The sequence below is a fragment of the Mus pahari genome, chromosome 8, assembly GCF_900095145.1.
Source record: "Mus pahari chromosome 8, PAHARI_EIJ_v1.1, whole genome shotgun sequence".
Taxonomy (NCBI): Eukaryota; Metazoa; Chordata; class Mammalia; order Rodentia; family Muridae; genus Mus; species Mus pahari.
Genome location: NC_034597.1, coordinates 84,894,909 through 84,914,869, shown reverse-complemented (window position 1 = coordinate 84,914,869; position 19,961 = coordinate 84,894,909). Strand labels below are relative to the sequence as shown.

Sequence of the window (19,961 nt, the reverse complement as noted above, 5' to 3'; positions counted from 1 at the left end):
TTATTTCTGTCTGCCACTTGAATGCCTGGTGTCCATGCAAGCCAGAGGGAGGTATCGGATCCTTTTGAAACTGCAGTCACAAATAGCACTGAGCCACCATGGAGTGATAGTAGTGGGACCAGGGGATCCTGGGAGAGCACCCAGTGCTCTTATCTACTGTGCAATGTCTTCAATTATTTTAAACAAATACATATACCTCAAGTGTAATAAAGTACATTGGAGTTATTTAACTTTTAAGACAGTAGCTTCACTTTTATTTACTCAATGTCTATGATAACACAGAGTGAAACTTAATTAGAAAACATTGGTTCTTGGTATATTAGCATTATATAGTACCATAAATCTTCAATATACTTAAAATACATTAGGATGTACAAGATACATATTTAAATGTTTGGTATATATTACTTTATTCAACCTTTGAAGTAAAATATGGACTACCACTGTATTACACTATGTAGATAATGAATGGGATGTATATCATTCTAAACAATATTTCCAAAGTCACATAACAAAGATATAATTGGAATAAATAGTATAAGGTGGTAGAATAAATGTGTAAATACTTCCTAAATATGTTTAATGAGTCCTTCATTATTTTCTCTCTTTTATCACAAGAAACACACAAAAATACATATTTCCAGCATGGCCACATCATATATCATTTCTGAATTACAAGCAGAAAAACGTGTTTTGAGAAAGAAATGTTGTCACATAATGTCCCTTATAAAGCATTTACTAGATCAGTCCCTACTCTTCCAGTTGGTTAAAAGTTCGTCCTATTGGAATATAAGGTTCCACTTTGTTTGTTCCTTCCCCCATGTGGCATCACTGTACCTTATGTTCCCAGTCACTTACCACTTCAGTTAAAAATAAAAGCTGACAATTTTATTGTTCTTCAGATATAATCTGTTTATTCCTGATATAATATTTTATGCAAACATTTTTCCCAAATCATTAATTGCCAAGTGTACCTACATTTTTCCCCAATCTTAAGAGTCAACTTATCAACTTGGGGAGTAACTTTTCCTTCATCATGGAAACAGGGAGTGTTTGTGTGCTTCAGATGTCCCATTCTTTCCCCATGTCTACGTTCTGTTTGTGATTATGGACATATTGTGTACTTATTTCGTGCATGTATAGGAACTAGTCTGAGAAATTGAAGTTATCTGGAAATAAAGTTCAGCATTAGCTCTTCTCTGGACTTTATGACAATCTTCACCCCATGCACCAGCAAATAAAACACAATGAAAACAAAGATACAAAAACATTCGCCAGTGAAAGAAATTAGATAATTGGATTCTTCCCAGCAATGATATTTTCACAGTCACGGTCATTCTTAGTCTTCACTGTGCTTAACAATCATCTGTGGCAATTTTGTACAATCACTTCTTCCAGGTAAAATTCTGCACCAAACAAAATAAAGTATCTATAATCCAGAGAGACACTAGCATGTTTTCATAGCTTTGTGCAACCCTGATAAGGTCAATATTCTCAGTTGCCGGAAGAATAAATATAATATAGTATAAGGACACATTTTTGTTCTTTTCCTAGTTTTCAAGCAACAAAAAACAATTTTAAAATCTAAATGATTTTATTAAGTTAAAAAAACATTTATATAGCATCTTAACATGGTCAAACTGAAACCAATGATTATTTGTATGTATTTCCTTTCAATTACATGTTAAATATTTTTAATGCTTGATGTTGACAATAAGAAAAGCCTTTTAACCTCCTAATTTACTATATTTATAAAGATATTTCTGGAAAACACAAGGGGGAATTTGAATGTATTATCTTGTTTTTGAATTTATTCTGGTCCATTTATTTTCTCAACTTAATTAGAACTTTTTGCATAGGAATTAGCACAGCTGTAATAAAGAAACACATTGTCAGGCAGCCAGAGTCTTAAAATACAGTGACAGCCAAAAGAATATCACATTTTATAATAGGTATGCATTAAGTATAAATATATTCTAGTAAATATTGGTTGTGGAAACATTAATATTTAAAGCAATTTCATCATTGATAACATCATTTGCTCAATGATTTAATTTTAGGTAGAGATGTTTGCAATAGGAATTAAGTTTTAAGAGTGAATATATATTTGACATTTATATTATCACTCGGGGGAAACTCTAATTTTTTCCATTCCTAATGAACACTACATGGACTGTTTATAAATATTTTGAGTGCCTATTATTTGCCATGTAGTTATGTGTATTTTTATGTGACCTCCATACATGTGCTATGAGTCATATAAAATTTAAGTGTGAGGATTAGCAATGACAATGAATTCTAGTATATTGCCAATATTAGTCAGGTGGTAAAAATAATGTGATGAAAAAGCTGTGGCAACAGCTATATAAACTAGCACTTTTATTGCAATCATCTACTCTCTGTTGCCTTATACTTAGCAACATTATTGTAATAGCAGTACCAAACTATAATATATGCAATGTCTCACATTTTCCTCCTTCTTTCTAGTATAGCTTATATAATATCTCCTACAAACATAGGGCTTATAAACATTTTTAATTTTTTTTTTATTTTTGAGGTTTTCATAAATGAGTACTCTATTTACACCATTTTTACTTCTTGCTGCCAATTGGTCTTGTGTTCCCTTCCTAGTTACATATAAGTGTTGTGTCTTTGGATATATTTATAAATCCAGCCTTGATACATTTTTAATTTGAACCAGGGCTGGTCCTTTTATTGAAATGGATAACTTTACTCATATAATAGATCCTGATTATGGTTCCCTTCCTTTATTTCCCCCAGGTTCTCCATAACTATCCTTTCACTTCCCATTCAGATACATCTTCTTTCTTTCATTAGAAAACAAAGATGATTCTAGGGGATAATATAAAATAAAATATACTAATATAAAACAAAAACTAACACATTGAGATCAGACAAAAATAAATAAAAGAAAGAGCATGGCCCTAAAGAAGGTACGTGTGGCAGATACACATGCCGAGACACACTAACTCTCATTCACACTCTGAAGAGTTAGATGAAAACACAAACTGGAAGCGATAGTATGTACACAAAGGACACTATTCCTACATCCTCTTCTGCAGAGTTCTCTGAGCTCTCAGAGGGAGGGATTTGATGGAGACATTTTTAAGAGATGATCCAAAGGAGAGGGAGAGGGCAAAAGGAATGAGGAAGGGAATGTATGAGAGACAGCTAATATTAAGGACCTTTGATAATTAGTAAGGACCTAATAGAGTAGAAACTTCCTAAAATATAAACATATACCAAGGTGATAGAAATGAATACCTTAATACTTTTAAGAGGAAATTAATGAATAACTTTGTTGAAAGAGTTAATGGCTTATCTAATTTAAAATTTATAGTTATATTTACTATTTTACATAATTTAATATATTCTATCTCAATAATAACTATTTTATAAGCTATTTCAAATTTTAGATGAAATTACATTCTAATATATGTACTAAATATTATTAAATGTACCTTCAAATTCATGTCTCTTAGTTGTAATTTCACAAGTAGTGTGAAAGAATTATGAGGCTTCCATGTTCTCTGCAGCAGTTGGATATTATATAAAAGTTATTAATGAATGCTTAAATATTTCTAATGAAGGTGTATTATTTAATTAACCTACCTTTTCTAGTTGTTGTCATGGCTAAAGGAAGCTCCGCTCTTTTCAGGGGATTTTCCTTCTACCAAAAGACCCATTTTCTCATCACTGATGGAAGGTGAATGGCTGTCTCTGGTGCCTACTTGTAGACCAAAGCTCATCCTGGCCTGCATTCTCTGTCAGTATCAGGACCACCTGTGGCTTTTCTCCTTTATTATCCCTCTGACTACTCTAACCTTCTCCAGCTCAGTGACTTCCTTCCTCAATCTACCTATTCTCATACAAGCTTGCCCTTTGCCCACGTGATCTCCTTTGTTTTCCTAGTTTAGCCTCCTCCCTCTCACCCTTCTCTCTCGATCTCCTTGCTTTGGCTCTCTTCTGTTTTCACCTAGCCTCCCTTTTCATGGCCAAGTCCAATCTGCTAGCCATGTTCTGTGTACTCTCGCTGATCTGGACTCTTCCAAGTGCCCCAGTCTGTACTGTCCCTTATATCTACAATAAAAATCCCTTAACCGTAAGTTGGAATGGTGATGCCAGTTTATACAGTTGTATCATGAAATTGTATAAGTTTTAGGAAGTTCAAATATACATATTCTTTTATGAATTCTTTTTATATCCCATTTTTAATTGACTATAAATTTACTACCTTACAATAATTGAATGGGACAGTACATAGAGTCTGTTCTGAGAACTGTATGTATGTAAAATAGACAAAACACTAATTATATCTATATCTGAATATTAGCTCAATCTGATAAAAATATGTTCAACAATAAAGCTAAATGAAAGTCACATAATTTAAGTTTGGCCTCAAAACAGCAGTTGGACCTGAGTAAGTTGTCCATATATCACACTTAAGGTAGAATTAAACACACAAATCAGGTTCTTGAAGGGTCAGAGAAGAAACAAAGTTGTCATGCTTTGAGATGCACAATTTCAAAGGGAAAAGAAGGTAGGACAAACATTTATTTCTATCTCTTCCATGAATTCATTCATACCCTAGAAATCTGGCAACTAGGAACTGCTGAATTCTCTAAATAAAAAAGGCTGATATCTAGTTCTTATAATTTCATGAGTCTCACACAAAAATGATACTACAAGTTCTGAACAGGAAAGAAAAATATGCCTGTAAATTGCCAATATGTATACTTGCCAGGATATCTCTGTGTATCACACTAATTTTTTTTATCAGATTTTGCTTATATATGCAATTTCATTGATCATCCAACACTTCTTGTTCATCTCCTATTTGGCACAATAATGAAGTTATGTTCTTCAACATGCAGAAAACACACCATGTTCTAAAAGATCATGACAACAAACATAGACTACTTTAGCCAGAAAAACTATCTTCCAGAGTTGAAGGAAAAATAAAATCTTTTCATGATATAAAGACCCTTATATAGTTTCTCTCCAACAATAACTACAACAAAGAATCCTAAAGAGAATACTACAGAATAGAAACAATACTTCCAATAGAAAAGGGGAATAATCAGAGCTAAGAGAATTGAGAAAGAAGGCAATGAAAGCTATAATTTATAAAATACAAAATACAGCTATGAATACAAGCCACCAAACAACATCAAAATAACTGCAAACCACAAATATTAAAACTGTCTCTAAATATTAATAGACTCTACCAATCAAAAGACACAAGTAATTAAAAGTACTACATTAATCCAGCTATATCCTGATATCAAACTAGAAAGGACACATATACAATTAAATTCAACTTCTAAGTTCTGTGATCAATACACATGCAAAGGTTTCCCCTAATACTGTAAAAATAAGTTCAAGAATGCATTAAGAACCATAATATGGTCAAGCTGATTCATAATTGGAGTATAAGTTTTGTTCAAAATAGCAAATCAATTATTGTAACACAGAATATAATAGACTATAAGATAGAAATCACATAATCATCTCAAGTTATCAGAAAAGTCATTCAATAAATGGTATTCCTTCCTTAATAAAAATCAAGGAAAACACATGGGGGACTCATGGCTCTAGTTGCATATGTAGCAGAGGATGGCCTAGTTGGTCAATGGGAGGAGAGGCCCTTGGTCCTGTGAAAGTTATATGCCCCAGTGTAGGGGACTGCCAGGGCCAGAAAATGGAAGTGGGTGGGTTGGGGATCAGGGGCATGGAGGAAGGGATTGGGATTTTTTGGAGAGAAACTAGGAAAGGGAATAACATTTGAAATGTAAAGAAAGAAAATATCTAATAAAAAACACTCCTGTAGAAACTATGAACATGAGTTTGCTATCTCAAAACACTAAAGACTGATAAGTAATAAAAATAGAGAACCTTCATCTAAATAGAGAAAGATTGAGAGCTTGTCTTCTAAAATCAAAAATGAGACAAGAATGGCAATTATCCCCACTCTCAAAGTGGTTCAAGTGTTAGAACAATAAAGTAAAAGAATTAGAAATGTTAGAAGGGGTTTACAACCTCATAGGAAGAACAACCATATCAACCAACAGGTACTCCCAGAGTTTGCAGGAAGTAAATCACCAACCAAGAGTACACATGGAGGATCCCATTGCTCCAGCCACATGTGTAGCAGAGGATGGCCTTGTTGGGCATTAATGGGAGGAGAGGCTGTTGGTCCTGTGAAGCCTTAATGCCCCAGTGTAGGGCAATGCCAGGGTGGGGAGGAAGGGGTGGGTGGGTAGGTAGGAGAAGGCAGGGGGAGGAGAGATGGGATAGGGGGTTTCGGCAGGGGAAACCAGGAAGAGGGTAAAGAAAATATCCAATAAAAGAAAAAATAAAGAAATGTTAGAAGGTTACTTATTCCTATTTTAGACCTATGTTTTAAAGTCCTAAAGACTCTAATTCTGTCTTTGTGGCAGAGTCAGGATACAAGACCAAAATACAAAATTCAGTATCATTTTTATATAGTGGAATGCTGACAGGAAAAAAAATAAAACCTAGGAAATGCCATTCTTGGAATAATATTGTCACTTCAAAAGAGTATTTATCTAGGACAAAAACCTGATCAAAGCCTTGAAAGTTTTTACAATGAAATCTTTAAGACACTAGAAAAATTGGAAGCAATAAAGACCAAACTATATGCTCAGTGGTTGGAATAATATTATGGAAATTGCTATACTACCAAAAATGGTCTATAGTTTAAATGCAATTCTCTGCAAAATTTGAATGGCATTCTCCACAGAAGTAGACAATACGATCCCAAGTTCCATATAAAAACCTGGTACAAAATCTCAAATACCCAAATCAATCCTAAATAGAAAAGACAATTCCAATATTATAAATATCAGATATCAAGTATCAACACACACCTTAAGAAGCAACATGTTAATTTAAATGTTGTTCTCACTTTAATTCAACCATTCAGTTAATAGATAATTGATGCTACATTTAAATATTGTAGGTTTCTCCTCTTTCTCTCTCTCTCTCTCTCTCTCTCTCTCTCTCTCTCTCTCTCTCTCTCTCCCTCCCCTTTTAAAACAGAGTCCCACAATGTAACTTAGACCTTAGACTGGCCTGGAACTCAATGACTAGAAAGTTATCCTTATTGCAAGACTTCAGCTTCTGTAGTGCTCAAAGTACACATATAAGGCACTAAAATTTATTAGAACTTATTAACAAATAGGGTATTTTATGTCTCCTAGCAAAGCCATAGTTAAGGCTATAAACTTGAATTTTTTAAAAAGATACTTAAGGAAATTTGTTTTCTTTTGTTTTGATAGGCGAGCATTTTTTGAACATTGCTCAGCCACATTTCCTTGTTTTTATTAAACTAAAATTTAATATAATGAAGTAAAACAAAAGCTACCACAAACAAACGAGAGAAAAAGAACCTACTAGAAGGCACAAAAAAACAGACCCCCACTCATTGACACATTCAGGAATCCCCTAAAACATTAAGCTGGAAGCAGATATGTATCCAAAGGACATAGTACACATTTCTGCACATTTTGTACATGTTGCCTCACTCTCTGTGAATTCCTATGTGTACTGGCCATGTTGATTCAGAGGGCCTTGATCTATGGTGTCCTCCATCCCCTCTGGCTCTTATACTCTTTCTGTATCATCGTCCCCAGGGTTCACTGAGCGCTGATGGCGGAGATTAGACTGAGAAAGAAATACTGTTTCAGTCTGAGCATTCCTAGGTTTCTCAGTCTCTACATGCACCTCTGTGGGTATACATTTTATACTCTAAATACCAGGTTTTTTACAGATTTTGATTTTCTCTATCTTGTTCTTTCCCTTTGCTATGCTATGAAACCCCTGGTTTGTTTTCCTCTTTGTTTTCTAGACAGACAGAAAGAGACGAGAGGGAAGATGGGTATAGTTGAGGGGTGGACACAGGGAGAAGCATCTAGGAAGAACTGGAGCCAGGAAAACCATCATCAGAATATGTAGCATAAAAGTACTTATTTCTAAATAAGGAATACGAAAGAAAAATCCCTAGAATAAAAAAGTAATTATTTTATAATTTTGGTTCATAATTTCTTAGGATAAGGACACAGTATGTAACTTAACTTCCTAACATATTTTCACTGTACAATGTACTATTGTTAACTCTACACCCGTTGTTTTGTTTCCCTACAATGTCTTAGGAGTAACTGTGCTGGAAGGGCCTATCTATGCAGTGGGAGGCCATGACGGCTGGAGCTATCTGAACACAGTGGAAAGGTGGGATCCCCAGAGCCAGCAGTGGACGTATGTAGCCAGTATGTCCATTGCTCGGAGCACGGTTGGAGTGGCAGCACTGAACGGAAAGTGAGTAGATATTCCTGTAATATTCTTAGAGTTAAAAAGATAATAATTGTGTGGTAGCATTTAAGAATAATCTTTAATAATGACATGTATGTTTACCATAGAAAATAACCAACATTTTATATAAATTACTAATCCAAGAATTATTAAGTATGTTTTATGAGAATATTTCTATACTTTAAGTAAATTTATTGAGTAACCTTCAGAAAATTACTAAAGGCTTGGGGTTTACTGTGATTTTTCTTTATGACTGACTGTACCATTTCATCTCCACTTTTTCAGCTGCCCTCCTATCACCCTTAAATTAGGAATTCTCAAAGAAATTTCATACAATATATTTTGTTCATGTTTTCCCATTCCTTCAACTCATCTCAGAACTTCCTTTATTTATTTATTTATCTATTTATCTACCTATTTATTTATCTATCTATCTATCTATCTATCTATTTATTTATAGTTTTTTGAGAGAGGGTTTCTCTGTGTAGCTCAGGCTGTCCTAGAACTTACTCAAACTAGGCTGGCCTCAAACTCAACTGAAGATGACTGTGTTAATTGATACTTACTGATAAAGAAGGGTTCATGGGGATTTCATGGTATACTCATGGATATAGTAGTAGGTGGCTATGTGTCCTTTGATTTCTCATCCTTTAGTAGAATAATAGTAATATTTTCTTCATGAGATATCTCTTCCTAGGCTCCTGACCACATAAAAGTCCTGCGTTGATCCCATCGTATGGAGTATGCATCAAGTCCAATCAAATGTGGTTTGTTAGTCCCATAATATTTGCTCTAGTATTGAACCAGTAAATCTGGCAGGCTGTTAGCTTTTGCAAGTCACAGTTTTTGTGGCTAAGTGGCACTGTTGGTTACCTTTCTCCTCTGAGAATCTGCAAAGTATCTTCCCATATCAGGAATGCAGTAAGGCAAATTGTCCATTTGGGTACCAGCTCAATTTCTTCATGTTCAATGAATATAGAAGGAAATACTCTCAGTAAAATCCTTGGAAACAGAAATCAAGAAACAACCAAACAAGCTATTTATCTTGATCAATTTGGGTCCATCATAGAGATTCAGGCATGGTTCAAGGCACAAAAATCAATAAATGTAATCCATCACATGAACAAACTGATAGATAAAATCGACATTATTATCCAAGTAGATGCAGGAAGTGTATTTGATGATAAACCTTGATGATAAAAGCCTGGGACAGAATAAGAATAGAGGAGATACAGCTCAAAATAGCAATGCCAATTTAAAGTAAGCCCAGAGCTACTGAAGAGAAAGGCAAAACATGTCCTTAAAAATCTGGAATAAGGAAAGGATGTCCACTCTCTCCAGACCTGTTCAATAAACTACCTCTTTCACCAAAATTGTTGAAATAATTGTTTAAATAAACAAATTAACTACAACTAGAACTTGGTCAGTTTTTGTGAAGTAATTAAACATCATTGTATTTATGCATACTGTTGTTGCTCTCCAAACATCTCAGGATTCTACCAAAATTCCATTCTCTGCATTTAATCACCACCTTGCTGGTCAAGAACTTTATGATCGAAACTGGAGACTCATGCCTTACATACATAGTGGGACTTGGATGCAGCGGGTTACATCTTTGTCCAAAATTTTTTGTCCAGCTCTGGACCTGATCTGAAATAAAGTCCTCAGCACACTGCCTTCATTCCTCATTGATACATTGATACATTGATTGTGACGTTATCTGTATTTATAAGGAGAAATGACAGAGAAATATGTCTGTCCTTTATAATCACCACATTTTTTCATTTTCTTTTTTTGTTTTGTTCTGTTTTGTTTTGTTTTACAGGGGTGAGCTATCTCACCCTCTTTTCAGAGATCTTATAAAGATTTTTTTGATGATAGTTACTTAAAGTGGTGTATTTTGGGACAAAACTTTTGGAACCAATTTCACACTTACTGAAAAGCTGAACAAGACTTTGTGAGGTGTAATATATTTGATAGCTGTTTCTATTTTAACACAAAGATTCCAGATAAAGCATTTACACCCTTAAATTTTGATAATGTCTAAGTTATTATAGACATGTTTATATTAGGCTTACATCATACTCTTAATTACATTCATATAGTTTTATGTGTATAAAGTAATTTACAGATGGATATATACACCGGTAGAAATACACTAAGATATTATATTAAATGATCTATCTTAGGTGGAAGAAGTATTTTTATATCATTTTCATGTTTCCCTTAATTGGTTCTTTTTGATGTTCTTTTTCTTTGAAATTTGTAAATGTATACAATAAATATGAATCATGTATTTTCAAATACACAGAACAATATTATCCTTAATATTTAACATGGAAGTAAATATTTCCCTTCACATTTAAATAAGATTTAGGATGTTTAAATTGAATTATTCTCCAATGACTGCAACTGTATGATTATATTAAATACAAGTGTACTTTAAGTGTTAAATGGTACTTAATTTTGTCATAGAGGATTCAATTTATTCACATTGTGTTGTGTCTTTTGAATATTTTCCATGTTAATTGGTTGTTCATATATTACATAGACATTATTCATGCCTATGTAATATGTGATATTTTTAATAATCTAATATATTAATTTATTTAATTTTTATTTATAACCTTTATAGGAAGAGAAAAATACACTAAAATAAAAATAAATTTTATATCTGCCTTTATAAAAAATAATATTTAATATTTATCTTAGGGTTTCTATTGTTGTGATAACCGTTTTTCTAACAAATCTATTCTTATATGTAAGTTTGTACTATTCTGTTGAAGATTTTGACATTTCTCTTTTGATTTATATGTTTAGTGCTCTGATTATTTTGAATCATTTTCTTCTTTTGTCCATTTGGTATTCTGTATACTACGTTATCCTAATTCATTTACTATATTATTGTGAAATTAAGTAAACAAGCATTAATATTTGAATGTTCTAATTATTTTATTATACATTCTTTTGATTATTACTTTCTATCAGAGCTATTATTTCTTATGAGATTTTCTCAAATATATTAATATTTAATTTAATTAAAACATATATATTTAATATTTAATTAAAACATATATTTAATATTTAATGTATATATACACACATTTATTGCAAATATTCTCTTAGGTGACAGTAATATATGCATGGACATTCGAGTCAGGTTTGGCATGTTGTAAGTGGAATGTGTCTATACAATTTATTTGTTAACCCCCTTTCAAGCACATTCAGTACACAAGTAATTTTTCAGCTAAGTTTTATAACATGTTTTGAAATTTCACTTTGCTTCTGTAGTATTTGCTAAATAGTGAAATGAGATGCTAATATACTGACATTCTTGCTTCTAACTCTAAACTATAGGATTGCATATATCTTAGGAATCACCGGGTGTTTGGTTCACTTTTCTCTGAATATTGACATTTGCCTTTGCCGTTCTTAAAATGTATCATCCTACATTTTTTAGAAAATGCTTAAGAACAGACTTTGTGATTCACATGTACTAACAAATGAGCTACAGCCTAGCCCATGTGAAACCATGTGACCTGTCTGATTCTTGGTAAGCGGAGAAGCATTCCAATATCATTGTGCAGTCTTTGTCAAGGTCAAGAGATGAGATGACAAGAATGTAAATTGAGTTTGCTCAAATGATGAGGCACCAAAGACTGAATGCACAACATGCCTCAGGTCAGATACAAACAAAGAAAATGGCGTAAAACAAAGACACACGTTTGCTCAATAACATTACACGTGTCCTATCTTACTGAATGTTATCTAATGCCTCAAAGGGTGCACAAAATCATTATTTGCTTATGGAGTTGAGTGGCTATGAAGCAAACCAAAAATGAAAATGGTGACTTGAAAAAGCATGCCTCACAACCACCAACCAGGAAGCAACAGACAAGAGCCAGTTGCTGTCAGTTTTCAGTTTACTATCCATAGCTACCAGTTACAGTCATGGGAAAGGTTGTCTTCAACAGAGGACAAATTTGCCACTTATTGTTGAAGGCCAGGCCAGTCTTAAGCCTTATAATCAGCTACAATATTCTGACCTCTCTTCTGTATTGAGCCATTCTGATTTATAAGCCACAATTATTTTTTACTCATCTATATAACTTCCTTAGAATAACCTTTCTATTTGTATTTCTTCACATTTTTCATAAAAAATGTAGTCACTTTTTAATACCATCTGTTACCCCTTAGTTCTCATTATATATTCTTCTAAACTCTGAATCTCCACAATAATTTGCTAATGTCTGTGGAGAGATCAGGATAATAAGACTCTGCTTATGCCCAGAAGTGTTTAGTCAAGAATTTTTACAAATCATCTAGAATTACTGTGTCAAAATTATAGGTGACATAACTAATATTTCCTTTGCTAGTTTCTAATAATCTTGGTTAATATTCACATTTTCACTGAGACTGCTCTTAGCCCAAGAAGTTAAGTTCTCAAGATACTTGACTAATATCTGTCATTTGTCAGACTTGCTACATAAAACCTTAAGGGGATGATTTTTTTTATTATTTTTATTTGTTTTTTATTTTATTTTTTATTTTTCACTGAAATTTTTAGAGATGAATGCTTGGTTAAAAAAATCTAAAATCTAGAGTATTTGAATTGTATTTATTTAGAATTTTAAAATATGCAGTGACCAATATAATAATATAGATACCAGGAAATCACATTGCATTAACTAGAAATAGGACACAGCATGAAAACAAAGCTGCCCATGCAGAAGGGCTTCCAAGGTGGTTCAGGGGATTCAGTTTGAAGAATTCATTTACTAAGTTTGACATTCAATTCTACTAATGTGTCAAAATGTAGTGAATATATCTCAGCTATTTTGTGTATTTAAAATAAGAGGTTATAAAAAGAGCACATTATAATAAATAAAAGTTACATGGGCTTTGTTAGGCTCTAGTGTGCATCCTTGTATTTCAGTCATGTGTGACAGGCACAGCAAGTCGGAGGCTGCCTTTGTATCCGGTGCCAAGATTTTTTGGTAGGCAGGCAAGAAAACTGTCATCCACCTGTCTGGGAGCTTAGTGAAATCCAGAAATAAGCAGCTCACACGAAGAGGTTCACTGAGCAGAAGAAGATGGAGCATTATCCGTTGGTATCTACAGATTGTTCTGGGATCAGATTAAAGGATTTTGCATTTATTAAGAAACAAAGGGCTAAACTATTAATAATCTGTTTTAGAGCCTTTACCCTACAACTTGTTCTAATAATTATTACCTACAGGACAGACTACCTGAATATTGTAAATGATGTATTAAAGAAACGAAATATGATCTGTGTATGTGTGTACACATGTGCATATATGTGTGTGTATATATAGATGTGTATATACATGTATGTGTGTATGTATGTATATACATATGTATGTATATTTCTAATTCTCCAAACTTTGAAAATTATAAATATTTTTATAGCTTTGTTTTAACTATGACAAATGGTAAAGAACTGTGTATAGAGTACAAATTACTAAGAAAGTTACATATTTAAATGACAAAAATGTGGAATTAAGGAATTCCTAAGGTAAAAGCACTTTTTTATTGTTAAGGAAAGAGAGAATTATCCATCTACATGAGGTAAAAGGCACATATCCCCAAAACGCATGGCGTTCCTGGACACTAGAGATGAAGAACTGCTTAGGTTAGTAGGGAACTGCAAGTCTCTTCCTGACGACAATGTTCTCTCTCTTTTTTTTTTTTTTTTTTTTTTTTTTTTGGTGATATTTTTTTTCAGGGTTTCTTATTTTAAGGATTTTGTCACCATGCTTGGATGAACCAATTACCTGTTTCGCTATGATGAAAAAGGCACAAATGATTAGTCATGGATAAGGACACCTGAAATAATGTGTGTCTGATAAAATCTTACCAATGATGAATTTTCATGTGCCTACAATCTTGTAATTGCAAGGCAGTGTTGTGCTGTGTAACACAAAATAATTATAAAGCCAATTTTGGCTACACCAAGCTTCCTTCATCCAGCTCCTTATTCCATCCAGCTCACTAACTCAGTACCTTGGACCAGAAGATGACTAGCAAATACTCTATGAATATTACGTATGAATAGATCATTCTTTATCAATGAAGTAATGATGCTTTACATGCATCCCATATTTCCATAGTAAAGCAATAATCATATAAGAAAATTTCACTGGGGCAAATAACAGATTTTTTTTCCTAAAATGAAAGTATAGACTTCCTTCAAGAATAAGTTTTAAAAGGTCACTCAAAGCTCCCTTTATAAGATTAACATATCCTAAAATAATGATCTCTCAGGCATGAAGCAAACTCAAAAGTTATGTGCTCTTGCCTCAATCTTTCTCCATCATCATTAGGAAACTAATGAATGTGAACAAGAAACTTATAATATATCTTGTCTTTCCTTAACAGTGTTTATCTGTCAAAACCTTAGACACTGAGTTTCTTCCAGCTTCTATAACCTGTCAGATTAAAAAGAGGCTTAAATATCACTACTTTAGCAGAGAACTGATTTAGCTAAGAGTAGAAATCAGAACATGGCTTTTTGTTGCAAGGCTGCAATGCCAGCACCCAGGACACTAGATGTAGATTACTGTCAATGTCAGTTTTATCTACATAGTATGAGACCAAAAACTGTATCTTAAAACTGAAGATTAAATAAATGAATAGAGAATTAATGAGACAACCTGTTTCTCAATACAAATATACAACTGTAAACATTCAAACCTATATCCTGATAATACAGGACTTATTGCCCAGAGCTGCTATAGTATATGTGATAGAATATAAAAATCAGTAGCACTTTCTTTAATAGGCATACATTAACTAGATAGAAAAGCATAGAAACTTGATTCTAAAACATTATGTAAAATTATCTTTATGCTAATTAAGCATAGAAGTGATATAAAATAATGGGCACTAGTCAGATTCTTGCTATTCTCAGCAAAGCATAAAACTTTACTAAAATTAAGTGTATGTCTGTATCTTTGCCAACTCTAGCAAGATGATTCCTGAGGTCGGTATTTTGGCGGGCCTTTTCTTGTGTATTCAGAATGCCATCTCAGCTCCATTCCTTCGCCTACAAACCTTTCTTTCTTCCTCTGTCTTTTCCGTCTTCCCAGTTGCATCGCTCCATCCCTTCTTTCCCGAGCTTCTGTCACATTTTATGCATCATCGTCTGTTATGCTTCGTCAACCACCTCTCTACACATGGCTCTTTTCTTGCGTGTAATGCTGTCCATACATTTCTTTATCCTACAGATTTTACTCAGCTTCCAGTGCTTACTGGTAAACTTCAGGTTTCCTTTCTTGTCGTGAAACTGTCGGTTGTCACTTCCTATGTTGTCAACTAACTTGACTCAGCGTTAGAATCTCTTCCCTCTTTAGCAAACATCTAATTTGTCCTCTTAGGGAAAGAAATCAGAGTCTGCACTGTGACTCACTAGATTGTAAAGGGCTTCTGAGAGGATACACATTGTTAATTATTCATGAGAGTCTGTGCACAGGACAGTGTTAGTCTAGCATCTCAAACTCTGTGATTTCTATACTTTAGTTATTATAATTTTAGGGCTAAGTATAAAAAATTGTTTTTAATTTACTTTTATTTCTTAGTTCTTGGTCATTTAATGTTCGTTTAGAAATAAGGAGATTATAGGTAAATTTGATTAGCTAGGTATGATCACAAAATACTAATTTAAATTTCCTTTTCTGATGTGGGAATGCAAATACCAGTTTTCATAAAGCATTAACGGAAGAATAAACAAAGGTATTTTTATCTCGTTAGATGAGTTCTTTTTTTCTTTCTTTCTTTCTTTTTTGGGATTTCGAGACAGGGTTTCTCTGTGTGGAGCTGGCTGTACACAAGGCTGGCCTCAAACTCAGAAATCCACCTGCCTCTGCCTCCCAAGTGCTGGGATTAAAAGCGTGCACCACCACTGCCTGGCTTTTAAATGAATTCTAATGCAACAGTTTTTTTTTTTTTCTCAGAAGTCTTTTGTGTTAAGTGTACTCTTTTTTTCGGCTTTCAATTTTTCTAATATCTGATATTAATTTTATGTTCTTAAATCATACTGTGTTTTATTCTGTTTAATAAAATAACATAATAATAAATATTATAATACAAATAAAATAGAAGAATAGAAAACTTTAACATTTCATTTAAAAACATGGAATTATGTAAGTTAATAAGTAAATTATAAGCTGATATATAGCATCTCTTACTGAGTATTTACGTAATGTCTATAAATAAGATTTCTTTCATTCAGATATTGAGCACATTTCTTTAATGTGTCTACCTTGTGTTACTAGATTTACAGCATAAGTAACTATAACAAAGAAGTTGATAATACAATCTGAACTTTTCATAAACATTTTCCTAAGTAATTATTTTAAAAAAATATGCTATTACTCAGGCTCAGAAGTTGAGAGCACTGACTGCTCTTCCAGAGGTCCTGAATTCAATTCCCAGCAACCACATGGTGACAACCATCTGTAATGAGATCTTGTAGAACCCCAGCATATTTGCAGACAGAACACTGTACATAGTAAATAAAAAATCTTTAAAAATATACTATGACTCAAAAGTGTGTGGATATATTCAATAGTTACCTTTATAAAGGCTGTTTAATTTACAATAACATTTCCTATATTCTGCAACAAAGACTGAAATATAAATTATGCATTCCTTCAGTATATATTTTTCACTTCTAATATTTGATTTAATATATACTGTAATAATTTAATTATTTTGCTTTTAAACCTAATTATTGGAAGAGTTTCAGAGCAAAAGTCTGATGAATCTTTTCAAATGTTTTTATTTGTAAATGTAGATATGTGGCCTTTATCCTTTATACTGTAAATGTGATATGTGAATAACAGTGACTGATGGTTTTATATTGACTACTCTGGCCACTTAATGTGATGCTGAATTCAGTTCACTACTGTTTTCTACATTTTGAAATATAAATCCTTAGTGATAAAGCCTCTAATTTTTCAAATCCATGGTGTCTTTGCTGGCTTTTGTACTACAGTTAAAGCAGTTTGGAAAGTATTTATTCTTCAGGTTTTAGAAAATTTGCATGATTGGTAACAGTTATTTTTTTCTTTATAAAATTATTTTATTTGTACTCTAATTGCAAATGATGTCACTCCCGCATCCCCTCTCCCAGAGTTCATGTCTCCTTGCTTTTATTCTCTCTGTATATATCTGTCTTTGTGTCTCATTCTGTGTTTGTGTGTGTGTGTGTGTGTGTGTGTGTGTGTGTGTGTGTATAACAATGTAATGCAGTCTTATAATCTTACAGTTCTTAACTTCTCTGGGGTTGAAAATATGAATGCTCCGGTGCTCCGGGCATGGTGGTGCACGCCTTTAATCCCAGCACTCGGGAGACAGAGGCAGGCGGATTTCTGAGTTCGAGGCCAGCTGGTCTAAAAAGAGTTCCAGGACAGCCAGGGCTATACAGAGAAACCCTGTCTCAAAAAACCACAAAAAAAAAAAAAAAAAAAAAAAGAAAAAGAAAAAGAAAAAAAGAAAAAAAGAAAAGAAAAGAAGAAAAAGGAAAAAAAAGAAAATACGAATGCACTGCTCAAACATTGATCAACCCTGTAGAAGTATGATACTCTGTTCAGTGTCATTATTTAGTTCTAGTAGATGCATAATATCATTTTTCTTTACATTATGACATGTCTTTATATATGCCATTAATTATTTTAAAAACTAAAATAAATCTAACATAATCTTAAACAATGTTTTTATATTATTATCTATGGACATTGCTGAGCAGAGTTTAGATATCTGATGAGTGTAGTAAGTTTATTCATGTATATGAATAAGTAGAGAAACTGAAAATTAACATCTCCTTTGAAACATTAGGAAAAGTGTGATATCTTCTCTGTGTATCATTAACTAGGGACAATGCTATCTATATGCTCTACACTGTACATGTAAGTATTATGCAGTATTTCTAAAAAGTATAGTTCCATGTTAGCAATATTTCAGGAGTATAGCAATACTTCTTTTGAGTTAGATCTTCAATTTAAATGAATTGGAAGTAAATGAGTTCAGATTTCATGGAGTGTTAAGGATGATAAAAAAATCTGAATGATTATTTTACTTGGGTGATTTTGCAAACCAAATTGTTCAATGCTTGTCCTTTAAAATGCTCTTCCTACTTAGTTTCATCATCTGATATGACAGAGTCAGCAGACTGCTTCTGAGTAATCAAGCAGGGCAGCGTGACAGTCACAGTGAGAACCCTCGGGACACCAGAGATATATATCATAGCATGCTACGTGGGAAACAGAATTGACTTGTTAAAAATGTATCCATGATTTGATCTCAGCTTAAGTATCATATTGTAGAATTATTAAAGAATACTGGATCATGGAGTTGAATACCTGAGGACTCCAAACTGTAGTATACAATGTAGTACATTGTTTCCTGTGCATTTATTTTGAAACTGAAAAAATGGAGAATTAAATTGACAAGAAGATTAAGAATCACATTTCTAGTTAAGGATCAATCAGATACCACAGTATTGAGATAAACAAATCATACCTTTATTTTCTCGATGTTCGTACTATGGGAATTTTTCTGCAATTCTTCTATCAGAAGTAATAGCTACATACTCTGCAGTTACTATTCACCCTGATTAACTCCAAAGGACAGAGCAGCCTCAATTTTCTGATCTCCTAGTTGGATTTTTGCTGCTCCTAAAGCTGTAGTCTGTGTTAAGTCGGTCTGTCTCAAAATCCCCCTCTTTCATAAATCCATAGCCTCTGCTTTAATCACCATTGTGATCTTCCTTCTTGTGCAATTGTCATTTTGTTGGTGAGACACCGTTTTGTGGTTTACTTAAAATTGCAAACATAATCCATATAACTGTCAAAGGCTTTAATAACACTGATTCTGAGTTATACCACACAGAGGCTTCTGTAAACACATCTCTGTGTCTGTTCTGTTCTTATAGAATGCATCAGAAGTATTAAAAACTATTTTTGAAAATTTGCCTATGTAATGTACACATATTGGTTAATGTGTGGGACATACAAAAATATCAAATGAGGAAATAGAGACACAAGTATACACACACACACACACACACACACACACTCACACTAAAATTTTCATGAATGATCATAGCATGAAGAATGAGTATGTCTAAAGTTATAGACAATGTATTTTTCAATCATTTATTTTCAGTTGTGACACAGAAGTTATTTTTGAAAGTTCCTGTTATACTCCTGTCAATAAAACAATTGCAGAAAAAAATTAGTGTAAATTTTAGAATTACTCCTTCAAGCCAGTATCAAGAATTTCTTGAGAAGTTTTCTTAAACTACAGCATATACACTAAGAAAGATGGTTGTTATGACAACCGGAATCAGAGTATTCTGTTGTTTAGTCTTCTAAACTGTGACAGTGCAATGCAGTATCTGTATATGATTACTGACTCCAAATAAAATAATCTCAGGCATCTGATGACAGTTGTCTCTCCTATGACATAGTCTACATTTTAAAGTATCTCTTAAATATATTCCTGGGTATTTATTCAAAAAATGATATTATTTCTCTTTTATCAATTATCTTATAAACAGCCTACTTATATGTTCAAGGAATCTATGA

General features: G+C 33.0%; 1 protein-coding gene across 1 annotated transcript in view; it reads left to right on the top strand.

Annotated features, from left to right (window-relative positions):
- The window catches only part of Klhl1 (kelch like family member 1), a 363,866-nt gene that overhangs the window by 316,816 nt on the left and 27,089 nt on the right, over positions 1 to 19,961 (top strand). The window contains exon 8 of the mRNA XM_021203301.1: positions 8,196 to 8,358. Coding sequence (XP_021058960.1) covers positions 8,196 to 8,358 — 163 coding nt within the window. The remainder of the gene's footprint in view (positions 1 to 8,195; positions 8,359 to 19,961) is intronic.